The following is a 14,911-nucleotide window of genomic DNA, read 5'->3' on the forward strand; positions in this document are numbered from 1 at the left end:
CATTATTAAGCACTATCAGTCCGGTTATTCTAATCACAGTGTAATTGATGAAGATGATGATGACGATGATGACGACCACCTTGACACTGACGATCATTATCATGCTCATTGTCACTAATCTCATGGTCACCAATATTGATTGCGATCTTGAATGTTGGTGTTGATGCTATGTGCACTTATTGTATGATCAGTATTGTCGGTGGTAAGACTGGTAGAGAAGAGTTGTGTTGTGTTGTGTTGTGTTGTGTTGTGTTGGTTATGGTTGACACGAAATCGCTGGTCTGAGAATAACAAGTCAAGTCGAGTGGTAGCAATGCAGAGTGAATAGTTGTGGAGTGCGAGAATGAGAGAATGAGTGTGTATGTGTGTGTGTGTGTGTGTTTGCACATGTGACTAGTGGTGGATAGGATGGGAGAGGTTTGAGTGAAGCACGAGAAATGATGAGGGGAATCGGTGTTCCGAGAGGTTAGCAACACTGACAGAAATGTGAGGAAGTCAGTACTGGAAGAAGGAAGGTGAGTGTTACGGGATGTGAGTGAAGCACCGATTGGTGGCGTTGAACATCGCACTTTCTGTATGCTTTGTCCGTAAATATATTCCACGTAGTCGGTTCCCACGCGAGTGGTTCCGCGCTCGATTCGCGGTCGAGCACAAGACTTTTCAATACTTGGAACACTGAAGTACCACCTTCACTATAATAACATCAAGTGAATCAATATATTCTTTATTTTGTAAGCATTTATTTTACATCATTATTAATATTATGCAATCGATCTTTCTGCTTGTGAACGTATCTATGCAATGAAGTAGAACTCGGCCTTGATTCAGTATATACGAAGGCTTCATTGACTTCTCATTGCTGCTTATTTCTAAAAATGTAATCATAGATATGTTTATTTAGAAATTGGTTGATAAAATATAATAATAATGTAAAAAAAAATGAATAATTCATTAAATAACTACTATGGTATATGCTACTCATTCTGACGAATATAAGTAGTATATAACACTGATTGAAAATATGAATGTTTGCTAGTAGAATACTGAATTGAAGGGAACATACAAAGAAAAAAAGCAAGATTCTCAATCACAACACGAAGAATACCAATCCAGTCACACTTGATGGTGAAACTCTGGAAGAGGTAGTAACATTCACGTACCTGGGAAACATTATTGATGAACAAGGAGAATCTGATGTAGATGTAAAGGCAAGGAATAGCAAAGCAAAGACAGTATCCCTACAATTGAAGAATATATAGGATTGAAAACAACTGTCAACTAATTTCAAAGTAAGAATCTTCAATACGAATGTCAATACAGTCCTACTGTACGAAGCTGAAACGTGGAGAACAACCACAATCATCATCAAGAAAGTACAAGTATTTATAAATAGTTGTCTATACAAAAGACTCAACATTCACTGGCCGGATGCCATCAGCAACAGCCTTTTGTGGGAGAGGACAAACCCGCCTCCATCTGAAAAGTAAATTCGGGAAAGATACTAGAAGTGCATAGGACACACATTAAGGAAATCATCAAACTGCATCACGAGACAAATGCTAACTCAGAATCTAAAAGGTAAACGGAAATGTGGAAGACCAAATAACACACTACATCGGAAGTTGTAAGCAGACATGAAAAGAATGAATAGCAATTGGAATGAAGTGGAAAGGATTGTCGAAGACAGAGTTGGACGGAGAATGTTGGTTGGTGGCCTATGTTCCTTCACGAGGGGTAACAAGTTTAAGTAAGTAAATAAGTAAGTAAGTGATAGTATTTGAGAACTACATCTTTCTGTGAACTATAGTCAATGTTTCAGACAGAAGACAAGTATGTCGTACGTCAGTCTACTCTCTGTATAGATTCGAAGTGGTGATATTACCTATAAAAATGGAAAATATTTGTATAGATTACAAATTATTCATCATACATATCTTCTAAGCATTAATTGCATATGTTGATACCGGCAAGACAGTGATCCTATGCTTAGGAGTAGGGTTTTTAGGTAAATTCGATAAGGTGATTATTGAGATCATGCAGCAGTAGGTCTCAATTCAAAACAATTGTCAACCAACACCAAGATCAGAATTTTCAATACAAATGTCAAGATAGTTCTACTGTATGGGGCGGAGACGTGGAGAACTACGAATACCATCATCCAGAAGATACAAGTGTTTATTAACAGTTGTCTACGCAAAATACTTCGGATCCGTTGGCCAGACACCATCAGCAACATCCTACTTTTGGAGAGAACAAACCAAATTCCAATGGACGAAGAAATCAGGAAGAAGCGCTTGAAGTGAATAAGACACACATTGAGGAAATCACTCAACTGCGTCACCAGGCAAGTCCTCATTTGGAATCCTGAAGGCCAAACGAGAAGAGGAAGATCAAAGAACACATTACGCCGAGAAATGGAGACAAACATGAGAAGAATGAACAACAACTGAATAGAACTAGAAATTACGGCCCAGGACAGAGTGCGTTGGTGAATATTGATCGGTGGCTTATGCTCCATTGGGAGTAACAGGCGTCAGTAAGTAATTACATAATCATTTTCATCTGTTTACTTGTTTGAATGACATATTACGCATTTATGACATCCATATATCCAATAATCAGTTGCTTGCTCATATAGAAGTGGGTAATTAAAGGGCTGAAAGCATCTAAATAAAGACATGGGCAACAGTTTATGAAATTACTCACTATTGACTATTTCACATTGATAACTTTTTTGTTTTTTCCCCCTATATTTCTAATCCAACATATTTTCATCTATCCAATGTATCCATACTAGATATAACGACTTAAACTGATACATAACGCTGAAATTCATTTAGTATTGTTTGTTTGAATCTTCCCATTGATGTTTAGGACTACAATTGATCAGTCATATATGCATACTGTCCGTATTGCCTCGATATAGTCTTAATTCACAAGCATTATAAGCAAAGATGAATAGTGACTAGCAGTGGAATCCAGGACAAGCGTTTCATCCTATTTGGGACTGGTCAGCTGGATGTACCTACATCCCAGAGTTAATGTTCACTCTGGGACTCGAACCCAGTGCCCAGTGTGCTTTATCCACTTATCTACTGAGTCCTGATAGCCACTTTCTTGTGTAATGGGGTGAAGTTTAAATTCACTTGGTATGGTTTTATTTGAATCTTCTCATTGATGTTTAGGACTGCAACTGGCCAGTCTCTTATTGGCCATATATGCATACTGTGTGTATTGCCTCAATATAACCTGGATTCCACTGCTAGCCACTATGCATCTTTGCTTACAATGATAAATAATCTTCTTAGATTTTCGATTGTCTATCGTGTTAGTTGTTGATATACTGTTAAAAGTATAGATACTAATACTAATACTATTACTACTACCACTACTACTACCACTACTACTAATACTACTACTGTAGTGAACAGAACACTGGTTGGGGACAATCGAATGTATTTAAACAAACATTACAGACTATCTCAGTAAATTCTGATAACCAAACAATGAACAGTTAATTTGCAAATTAACAGTCAATTGTTTCAATCTTTACTGTTTCTTCTCCAATTCCATTGCTCATGCATTTTCCAAACGATTGCGCTTCATTTCAGTTCTTTCGTCATCGGTCTTCTGCCAAAATACATTCTATGTCTGACCCACACCATATACTACTTATATGGATATAAGTAAACCACACCACACTACTACCACCACCACTACTACTACTACTACCACTACTACTACTACTACTATTACTACTACCGCTACTACTACTACTACCACTACTACTACTAATCCTACTACTATAACCACTACTAATACTACTAATAATGATAATGATAATAATAAACATTTAATCCAAGTGTATTATTCTATTAACAACAATCATATCTTACTTATCCGATAATAATTTAGTTTTGGTTATTTGATCATTAGATTGTTTAGATGATTTTGTTATTGATGTATTAGGTAATTGAGTTTGTTGTAATAAATCAATTGAAGTAGTACTAATTGGTCTAAAAAGAAAGAAATAGAAAAAATTTTAAATATTTAATGAAATATGATTTATTATGGTAATATACTACTGTTTATTGATAGATATAAGTAGTATGTATCAAGGTGTTTATTTATTTATTTCAACACATATATATTGGTACAAAGGGGCACCAGATATACATGCCCTGCACAATTGTGTGAGGGCTATGGTACTTCCCAGGTGCCCAAACCGAAGCAGGTAGTTTTCTTAAGGAGCCACACTCGAAGACTTTGACCTAATGATCTAATCCACAAGGCAGTGGAACATTGTGAGGAAATGCAGTCCCATGGTAGCCGGCGACTGACGATTGGTTCATACGTCATTTGTTCCCTCAGGATACTGGAGGTCATGTGCACCATTGGTTTGGAATCAGGATTTTCCAACTCCCCTATATGGACTTTCCGTGTCCACCAACTTGGTTAGAGCACCGGGCATTCGCTTTTCGTTTTCTCAATTTCGTGAACAACAGTAACACCACGAGAAGGTAGTGTGTAGGACTTGTGTGGCAGAGGTTATATACGCGTGGTCATGTGAAAGTATTTCGAGAGAGAAAGAGCGGACTCTCCCCACTCTCGGCCGTACTAGGGCATTAGGAGGCTATGTATGAACAATTAAAAGTAAGGCTTCTAATGTTAGAAGATTAAAAACAATTGAACAAAAGAGAACGTGAAGAGAGAATGATTGTTGTGGAAACAAAAGAAAAATGAAGTCTGAAACGACTGATTGACATTTTGGCAATGAAGTGTTTAGTGTATGGTTCTTAGATTTGACTAAGATGTTCTATAGTTCTAATACATTCGATTGTCCTCACTTGTGTTGTCGTTCACTACAATAGTACAATCGTTTACATTTGTTTAGTGACTAAAACTATTATTTTTTGTCAGAAGGGGGTTTTGTAGAGATTTTAGTATTTTAATAGTTAAATTCATAAGTCATTTGAAAATAGACCACTATGGAAAACTGGAATCACTGGACGGACATGTGCGGGATCATGGATGAGCACTGCTGAAGAATCCCATACTAGGACGAAACGGCCATCCAGTCCTTTCAGTTTTATCATGGTGGGGAAATAGTAATCAGTAATAGAATAATATCTGATTATATGTTCATAGTTAAATAAGAGTCTAATATTCAAATAGACTTTTGATAGGTTTAAACAATAGTCACTTAACAATATTCTACATGTAAATATATCGCTTCTGTTAACTGAGTTGTTCCATTGGGTTTCAGCCATCGTAACCTCTTCAGCATTGCAAAGGTTGATACCAACGGTAATACTCCTGAGGATTGAATTAATAATTGGTCTTAGTTTGATAATTAATGAAAACAGGAGGTGCTAAAGAGCTGTTTCGTCCTGATATGGAACTCTTCTCCAGTATGCATTCATGACTCCATAATGAATTAAACCTACCATCTTCAATCCTAGTTGCAAGAGTCTGGCATTAAAACTGAAGAGTTACTGTACAATTGTATAAATGTTTAACTTCAACTAATTCAAGATATTAAGTAACTATCATTTGTTGGGATTGATGATATTTATCTGACATCTGACACGATTGAAATTTGTTAGTCACGACATCTTTCTGGAATTACCTCTCGAACTTAGTCATTGCTAATGACATACAATATTTCGTGGATTAATTTAGGTTAGATATTAACACTGTTGGATGCCGCCCAGCTCAGTGGTCTAGAGGTTAAGCGTTCGAGCGCGAGACTGATAGGTCGTGGGTTCGAATCCCACGAGGCGGGTTCGTGGATGCGCACTGCCGAGGAGTCCCACAATAGGACAAAACGAATGTCCAGTGCTTCCAGTCTTGTAATAGTGGTCTAACATTCATCGATTCATGATCTCAATCAAAAACTTAACAATCTTCACAATCATACACTGATAGATATTTATGATAAACTAATGAATTGAATAAAATATCTATATTAGATAACAGTAACACAACATTTTATACTAAACATGCTCAAATCAAAGAAACTAAACAATAAGATTCATAAAAACGAACAATATCTCTTGAAAAACAATGGTAAAAGAGTTGATGTTCACTTCGGAACTCCAGATAGTGGTTGTCAGGACTCAGTAACTAAGTGGATCACGAGATGGCGTTTGAAGCGAATGGTCCTGGGTTCGAGTCTCAGAGTGAAAATCAACTCTGAGATGCAGGTACATCCAGCTAACGAGTCCTAAATAGGATGAAACGCTTGTTCTAGATTCCACTGCTAGCCATCATTCATCTCTGCTTATAAAGTATTTCAACTCATCTAAACTATTTACGTGACTCAGTATCCATTAATGAACATTATTGAACATTATACAATTTCTCGTATTGGTTTCTCTCTCTTTCAAAGCAAAGAAAGTAACTGCATTACTAATTACATTGTTTGCCATACAAAACTTTACCGGTTAACTTCTTAATAGTAAGCTTATCGGTTCTATATTCATTATGAGCCTTCATAATGAGTAGTCGATGAGTGAAATCCATTGCTTTTGACTCCATCATCAGAGGTATTCAAAATTATATCGCATCAACTAAGAGAACACTAAGACCAATTTAACACAGTCAAAATAGTTGAGTTCATGAGTCAATGCAAGATAGAACACTATGGAAAACTTGGAAGCACTGGACGACCATTTCGTCCTAGTATAGGACTCTTCAATAGTACCCTTCCATACTAGGATGAAACGCCCATCCAATGATTCCAGATTTTCTATGATGGTCTATCTTTGATTGACTCATGAATTCAACCACCCTTATCTGTTAACAATCAAAATAACCCAAATTCAAATCAGAATTGCCACGACTAGCATACATAACATTGTATCACATTGAAAGCAAATGAGTAGTATACATCTTTCTTCTTTGCATAGTGATGATAACAACAACAACAACAGCAACAGTGACAACAATAAATGGTTCTACCTTAATAATTTTTTGGATTGTATAGTAGTAAATCGTCTTAAGAACAAAATAAAAAGTAAAAAAAAATAGGATCAATGAGAGTAAGATCAATGTAGAAAGTAGAAACTAAACATCTATGATCTATATATGTGTTACGTCTGGCCGATTGTGCGCTATATTTGCTTCCCTAAGCTAGTTCCGTACCGCCGAGCTAGAACTATACACTGACTTGAAGACCAGAGAAAAGGCACAAAGTATGGGGGAAGCGCTTTACTACAGGATTCATTTATGTACAGAAAATACAGGGGTTTTATAGTAATTAAGAGACCTTGAGTTTCCATAGTAGCAGTGTGTTAAACAGCCAATCAGGATCTCGTTACTTTAGTAGCATAGCTTCTAATTAATCGCTGATTGATTGAGGCTCTTTATGAACCTCTGGAGGCTCTGATAGAGTTTACTGCAAGCCGACTTAACAATATGCATACAACAAAAAGTGGCGATATTATAATTTATGGACGAACCAATCAAGTATAAGATGACAGATCTCGGATTTTGGCCTTGAAATTCATCCATCCATTTGGTTAAATAGTATCTTGATGTCAGTTCGTGATGAAAAACCTAAATCTAAATCTTAACTCCTAACCATCAACAGCCCCCAAATGCCCTCATAAGGTAGAGGGTGGGGAAAGTTAGTTCTGCCTTTCCAAACGCCCTCACATGGCCACGCGTATACAAACACTGAACAGAAGTCTTACTCGTTGCCTTCTGACAGCATTGCTGTTGTGTACGAAATTGAGAGAACAAAAAGTGAATGTTCAACGCTTTAACCGGATTGGTGGACACAGAGAGTCCACCTAGGTGAGTTGAAAAACCCTGATTCCAAACCAATGGTGTACATGAGCTCCAGTATCCTGAAAGCACAAATGGCCTATAAACCTATTGTTAATCACCAGCTACCATGGGATTCTATCTCCTGACATTGCTCCGTTACCTTATGGATCAGACCTTTAGGTCAAAGGCTCCGGGTGTAGTCCTTTAAGAAAATCACGTTCTTCGGTTTGGGCCCCCGGGGGAGAATCACAGCTAACACAAAAATCAAGTAACAACAGTTCAATGTTTAGTTTCTAAGATAGATATATGGAATGGAATTTATCTTAAAGGCTGATGTGTTTGCGGAAACGATAATGAATGGTTATTTTGTTTAGTTAGACATGTAGATAGTGTGACGGGTGTTGTATGTGTTATATATTTCCCTATCCTTATTACTTATGGTCATTATGTACTACTGATATATTAGAAGAGGAAGTAATGAATGTCAGAAAAAAAATGTTTAAAGAATAATGGGTACCCACTGAAATGTATTGATAAATATAAAAAGCATGAAGATAAAAAAACTTAACTTAAATTCAAGGCTGTCGTCGGTCTAGGGGTATGGTATCCTCTTGAGGTACCTATATATGTGCCTGGTCTTACGTTGTGGTGAGGTTAAACACAGGGTATTAGGGAATGATGGTAAATCAGTTGATGAGGTCATGAATCTTCATCAACTGAGATGGTTGGGCCACGTGTTACGTATGCCTGAACACCGATTACCACGACGCGCAATGTTGACCAGTGTAGGGGATGGTTGGAAAAGAGTTAGGGGCGGCCAAACCAAAACGTGGTATCAGAGCTTGAAGTCATTAACTTCTAGTCTGAGTCATGTTGGTAGATCTAGACTACTTGGTTGGGGTCCGCGTGACTATCGTAACCAATGGTTGGAGACTCTAAGTGACATGACTCAGAATCGATCATAATGGCATAGGTGTATACGCTCTTTATCTTCCCTTAAACCTTGAGATTAAAATTGCTTCATATCTGTCTTTCTTTTATATATTACCATCACTAAATTAACTATCTCTATGGATCCAGTGTTCATCTTGTTGTGCTAACGAGTGAGGTATGACAACTTGGACCGATGCATATATGTTCCTGCTCCTACGTTGTAGCTGACTGACTAACTGACTGACTATAGCTAACTGTTTGACAAAGCATTCAAATGTCTATTCTAAAAAGTTAAACTAATTAACTTACATATCATTCACCGAGTTTCTTCCACTGATTCTTGATGAATTCTGTACATTACCACCATCACTATCACCTATTGAATCATTTCGTGGTGAACATAATTTTGATGAACATTTTGAACTATCCGGAGATGTTAGATTAGAATCAATTGGTGTAGGTGTTGTTCTATGACTACTTGTGAAAGATTTTGTTGATGAACTTAAGGTACCAGTACGTCGTTTTTGTGCTCCACCAATAATTAGACTATTTATTGGGATACCAGAAGTAGATAACATTACACGAGCTTGTTCATATATTGTTATATCACCTTTAAGACGATTTAATAGTTCATTAGTTGCATATGTCACTAATTCTTTAGTTAATCGAGCCTATAAAGTAAATAAACATATAAAGAAAACCACAATACTTGTTTACTCCATTATGTCTGATCGAATACAACGACTTAATATCTCTAATAGGTTGCCAAGTCATTATTTACAGCGGCGAGACGAGCTAATCAGAAGCTTTTGAAGGATTTCAAGGTTGCGGCACCAATTTCAGTACCTGATGCTCTTGTACGATTGGTTCACAGAGGATTTTAGGGAAGACTTGACAATTAGGCGGCTACAACAAATGAGACTAATAAGAAGTTCCTTTATTTGTGATTGTGGTAATTAAATGACTTTTAGATCTTCTGCAGACTACCATGATGTTGTCCTTCGATGTAATATATGTTGAAGGAAGACGTTTGCTAGAATAAGAACCTCTATCGCTCGATCGAGATTGAAACTAAGGCGAATTATAATGATGGCTGCGAACTGTATAATAAAAGCACCAGTAAGATTGGCTGCAATATTCGCAGATGTGACTGAAGCTTCGTCTCTTCAGTGGTATGAGTATTGTAGGGATATATCCATAATAAAAATGATAAACTTACACAACCGGAGTACACAGAAACAATAATGAAACTATGTGGTCGAGACAAAGGGTTTTTGTGACCTTATCATTGGCTCCAGAGACCAACTATTATGGAGCCATATGGATGAGTTCGTCTACCTTATGCATTACGATTTTGAAACCTTTGAACCTCTTTCTAATCTTGAAAAGTTTTTCGACCATATAAAAGAAGTGTATCCAATTTGATTATTTGGTTTTGTATAATCAATTTTTACTCTATGCTGACTGTTCACTGACTGGCTAACATTTCTCAAGGTCACTTAAGTTTCTTTCAAAGGTCGTTCATAAATTATAGTCTCGCCTTTACAGCTTGTCTTGTTCATAGACACTTTTGACTCGTTTATATATAATTGATATTTTTCATTTTATGATAATGATGAGGTATGGTATTTCTTTAACATAAACCACGTTTGTCTAAAATATAATAGTAGAAATATCCCTCTGACCTTTCAGACTCAAGGCGGGAGATAGAGGGAATCTTGAGAGTAACGGACAGACAAGAACGTAGCTGCGTTGGATTAAAGTAAGAGGTGCTGGTCAAGTGTATGATTCGTCATTTACGAGCCACCAGGTTATAGAAGAAGTATTGAGTTCTAGATAATTTGATTGGTGACTTTAGCATGTGATATTAGACAGTGTTAACAACATACAACTGTCTTGTGCAGACTTATTGGAGTTCAGTACATTTTGGAGTAAAATTTTGAACTACTGACAAATTGCAAGTAGCACGTTTACAACAACAACAAAAATTCAAATGACTGGAAACCATATGTAGATATAATCTCAATTAAATTTTATAATTGCTTCTATTCAGTCAGTCATGAACAACATAAATTATGGTATGTATATGTGGATCAGTTCAATCATTCACATCACATGAGATGAAACTATTAAAACAGATGACAGGGTAGAGGCAGTAATTGTCCGTGGTAGTAAAAAAGATTAACGAACGACAATATGATTCGTGGACAGAAAAATAAATATCTGTAAAGAAAAGTACTACATAATGTAGAAATTTGAGATCTAATGGAATGCAAATCATTAATGTATCTCCTCCATTTCAACTAATTTTAAACCATGTTTCCCATTATTTCCAACCACTGGTTACGGTAATCTTGTGGACCTTGACCAAGTAGTCTGCACTAACCAACACAACTCAGTCCAAGAGTCATCAGTGTTGTGGTCGGAATGGGTGGCTTTCAGAGTTCAGACTTAGCTAACATTATACATCCCTATCTATAATCAAATATCAGTACTTACTGATAATGAAGAAAATGTTGATTGTGAATTCATGACTGTAGACAAAGAAAGTAATAACGAAAATAAAGTTATGCTTAGAACCATTACTTTCTTATCATGTTGTGTTAGATGGAATAGAAGTGATCTGAATGATTGTATAGTGATTAAATTATGGTTAGAGTTTTTTTTAGCGAGTTAGTTTTCTACGGGATGAGGTCGCTAACCTCATGCCCAACCCTCCTCCTTTATCCGGGCTTGGGATCGACAGTAGCCCCTCAGATGGGCAACAGGTGGAGTATTAAATTATGGCATATTACTAATTTATACGTTCAGCAGCAGCTGATCTAATTCATGTAGGAAAGTGAAAATTCAGTATTCATTGGTTAAATACAATTCACTGTTAAAACTAGTTGTCCAGAATCGAAGTATCATTTTCATTAGAAATTTTTATCGGATAGTAGATGGATTCAGAGATTAAGTCGATCAAATCAGTCTACACTGTCTAAAAATGATTACTATGCATAAATTACATCATGAAGACGTCAACATCTGGAGGAAAGAACGGGATACAGTGGACAGGTAGGATGCAGCTGGACGATTTAGACTTCGCAGATATTCTGGCTCTTCTAGCACACACGCAACAACAAATGCAGGAGAAGACGACCGGTGTAGCAGCAGCCTTAGCAGCAGCAGGTCTCAATATAAACAAAGGGAAAAGCAAGACTCTCCGATACAATACAACATGTACCAATCGAATAACACTTGATGGGGAAGCTTTGGAGGATGTGAAAACCTACACATATCTGGGCAGCATCATTGATGAACATGGTGGATGTGATGCAGATGTGAGGGTGAGGATCGGCAAAGCAAGAGCAGCATATTTACAACTGAAGAACATCTGCAATTCAAAACAATTTTCAACCAACATCAAGATCACAATTTTCAATACAAATGTGAAGACAGTTCTACTGTATTGGGCGGAGACGTGGAGAACTACGAATACCATCATCCAGAAGATACAAGTGTTTATTAACAGCTGCCTACGCAAGATACTTCGGATCCGATGGCCAGACACTATCAGCAAGAAGTTACTGTGGGAGAGAACAAACCAGATTTCATCCAGTGGAGGAAGAAATCGGTAAAAAAGGCTGGAAGTGGATGGAACACACATTGAGGGAAAGTACCCTACTGCATCACAAGGCAAGCCCTCACTTGGAATCCTGAAAGCCAAAGGAGAAGAGAAAGATCAAAGAACACATTACGATGAGATACGGAGACAGACATGAAAAGAATGAACAACAACTAGATAGAACTAGAAAGGAAGGCGGAGGATAGAGCGACTTGGAGAATGCTGTTCGGCGGCCTATGCTCCATTGGGAGTAACAGGCTTAAGTACGTAATTAAGTAATGCATAAATTACAATAGGAATAAACACACATAGATACTCACCTCAATATCTGGTCCCATATTATCTTGTTCATCTTTTTTAACAAGACGTTTAGCTTTTTCCATTCTTTCTGATGCCCGTTTTAAACGTGTATTTTGTTTTTCAATTTCATTCATTCTATGCTCTAATTCTAATTCTAAACGTTTTGTTTGATCTTTATATAATTCTAGATCATTATCTAAACGAGTTGATGATTCTTGCATTGTCTAAAATGAACAAAAAATTTGGTTATAATATGATTAAAAAGATAACAAAGCATAGAAGTGAAAATAGTCTTAAAGGGTCACACCCGGAGCCTTCAACCTAAAGATCTGATCCACAAGGCAGTGGAGCATCGTAAGGAGATGCAGTCCCATGGTAGCCGGTTACCAACGATTGGTTCATACTCCATTTGTTCCTTCAACATTCTGGAGCCCATGTGCACCATTGGTTTGGAATGAGTGTTTCCCAATTCCCCTAGGAGGACTTTCTGTATCCACCAACCCGATTAAAGCACCAGACATTTGCTTTTCGTCCTCTCATATTTGTAACCAACACTCGTGGTAGGAGAATGAATAGAGTAGGACTTCCTTGTCAGAGGCTGTATACGCGTTGCCATGCGAGAGCATTTCGAGAGGTAGAGAGGACTCTCCTCACTCTCGGACGTACCAGGGCATTTGGGGGCGCCATGTTTGGAAAATCATTGAAGATCAAAGACCAGTAGACAGTTGAAACAAAGTCTATGACAGCATGTTACAAATTTAATCAACATTAACGTTATTATAATATCACTGTAGCTACAAAAGCAAGAGGGTAAATCAGTTCATTACAGATAGTCTTGCTCTACGTCTATATAACTTGACCATATTTTGTCGAATGTCCGGCACTTCAACCAGGTTGGTAGATTTACCTAGGGGAGTTGGGAAAACCCTCATTCTAAAGCAATGACGCACATGAACTCCGGGACCTTAAGGAATCCGATGGCGTATGAGCCAGTTGTTGGTCGACGGCTACCATGTGACTGCATTTCCTGAAGTTGCTCCACTACCTTGTGGATCAGACCTTCAGGTCGAAGGCCCTGGGTATGGCCTCCTAAGAAACGACCTACTTCGGTTTGGGCACCCGGGTAGTATTATAGCCCACACACAAATCAAGTGACCTGTGTGGTTCATATATATTCGGCGCCCCTTTGTACCAATATTCATGTGTTCAAACAAATGAATATTGTTATTTCACAATGGCAGCCCTAGCATCTTAAGGAAATCTTAACGATTTCCATCTCTATTATGATTATCAAAGAAATTTTTAGGGGTTTCTATGGTTACCAATAATGGTCTAATGATTTGTCATTTAATATATCTGATTACATTCCCCATCTACATCTCAATTGTGTAGGAGTTGTGTACATTTATGAATATTAAACGCTTAAATATTAATATCATAATGACAAAACTTGGCAGGGATACTACCCTTAACTCAGGGTCTGGAAAGTCGGAAAAAAGAAAATTTCTCATTTGCGATAAAAATGATCTTGATGGTCTTGTATTAGTATTCCAACATCGGACAATGGGTTTTAAGCGTTCTTTATGCCCCAACGCTTCAGGATGAGCTATCTCGTTTACTACCATACTTTTGCGTCACATGCAGTATAAGCTATATAGCCATGTAGAGCTGAAGGTCCAATGTGAGACTGGAGGTTCACCATTGACATTGTGGATGGATCGGCATTACTTTAGCAAGTTTTGCTGACTGTTCATGTGAAAAGTTGGTTTGCTTGCCAACCGATTTCATTCATACTGGCGGTTGCTTTTCAATGTTCTCAAGAGCTATTGTCATTGGAGCATTATAAGGCATATCGTCATTGCTAACATTGATGATTTCGACTGTTGTGTAGGCGGAATAGGTCAACTTTGACCTGTCCATGCAGTACATAATTGATTTATGCGATCATTGATCGGAATAATTTAACATGTGATGTGATTGTGTATATGAATGGCGCGAATGGTTCACCAGGGTGCTTGGTACCTGTATGGTTGTGCCACAGGATTGAGCTGTACTGTTCAGATTGTAGCGTTGAAGCCCATATAATGTCTGATTCTGTTGTGGGGCGGTATTGAGCTTTACTGCTCTGGTTAAGCCTGAGGGAGGTATCTAGTTATCCTGTTGAACAGGATTGAGCTGTACTGTTTGGGTTGTCACGTGAAAGTCTGGATGGTGTCTGGTTCTTCTGAAAACCAATACCAAATTACCCTACTCCACAAGGGTATATCATATAACTATAACTAACAAAACTTGGCAGTT

General features: G+C 37.5%; 1 protein-coding gene and 1 non-coding gene across 2 annotated transcripts in view; one reads left to right on the forward strand and one right to left on the reverse strand.

Moving 5' to 3' along the window:
• Window positions 1-3,892: 3,892 nt before the first annotated feature.
• The window catches only part of Smp_139810 (putative ubiquitin-protein ligase BRE1), a gene marked incomplete at both ends in the record, with an annotated part of 102,191 nt that continues 91,172 nt past the window's right edge, over window positions 3,893-14,911 (reverse strand). The window contains 3 exons of the mRNA XM_018795245.1: window positions 3,893-4,016; window positions 9,016-9,377; window positions 12,634-12,837. Coding sequence (XP_018649577.1) covers window positions 3,893-4,016; window positions 9,016-9,377; window positions 12,634-12,837 — 690 coding nt within the window. The remainder of the gene's footprint in view (window positions 4,017-9,015; window positions 9,378-12,633; window positions 12,838-14,911) is intronic.
• Window positions 5,707-5,783, forward strand: Smp_tRNA_01316_Pseudo_CGA.1.1. The gene has a single exon. It is a non-coding gene (tRNA).

Source organism: Schistosoma mansoni, chromosome 2, assembly GCF_000237925.1.
Source record: "Schistosoma mansoni strain Puerto Rico chromosome 2, complete genome".
Lineage (NCBI taxonomy): Eukaryota > Metazoa > Platyhelminthes > Trematoda > Strigeidida > Schistosomatidae > Schistosoma > Schistosoma mansoni.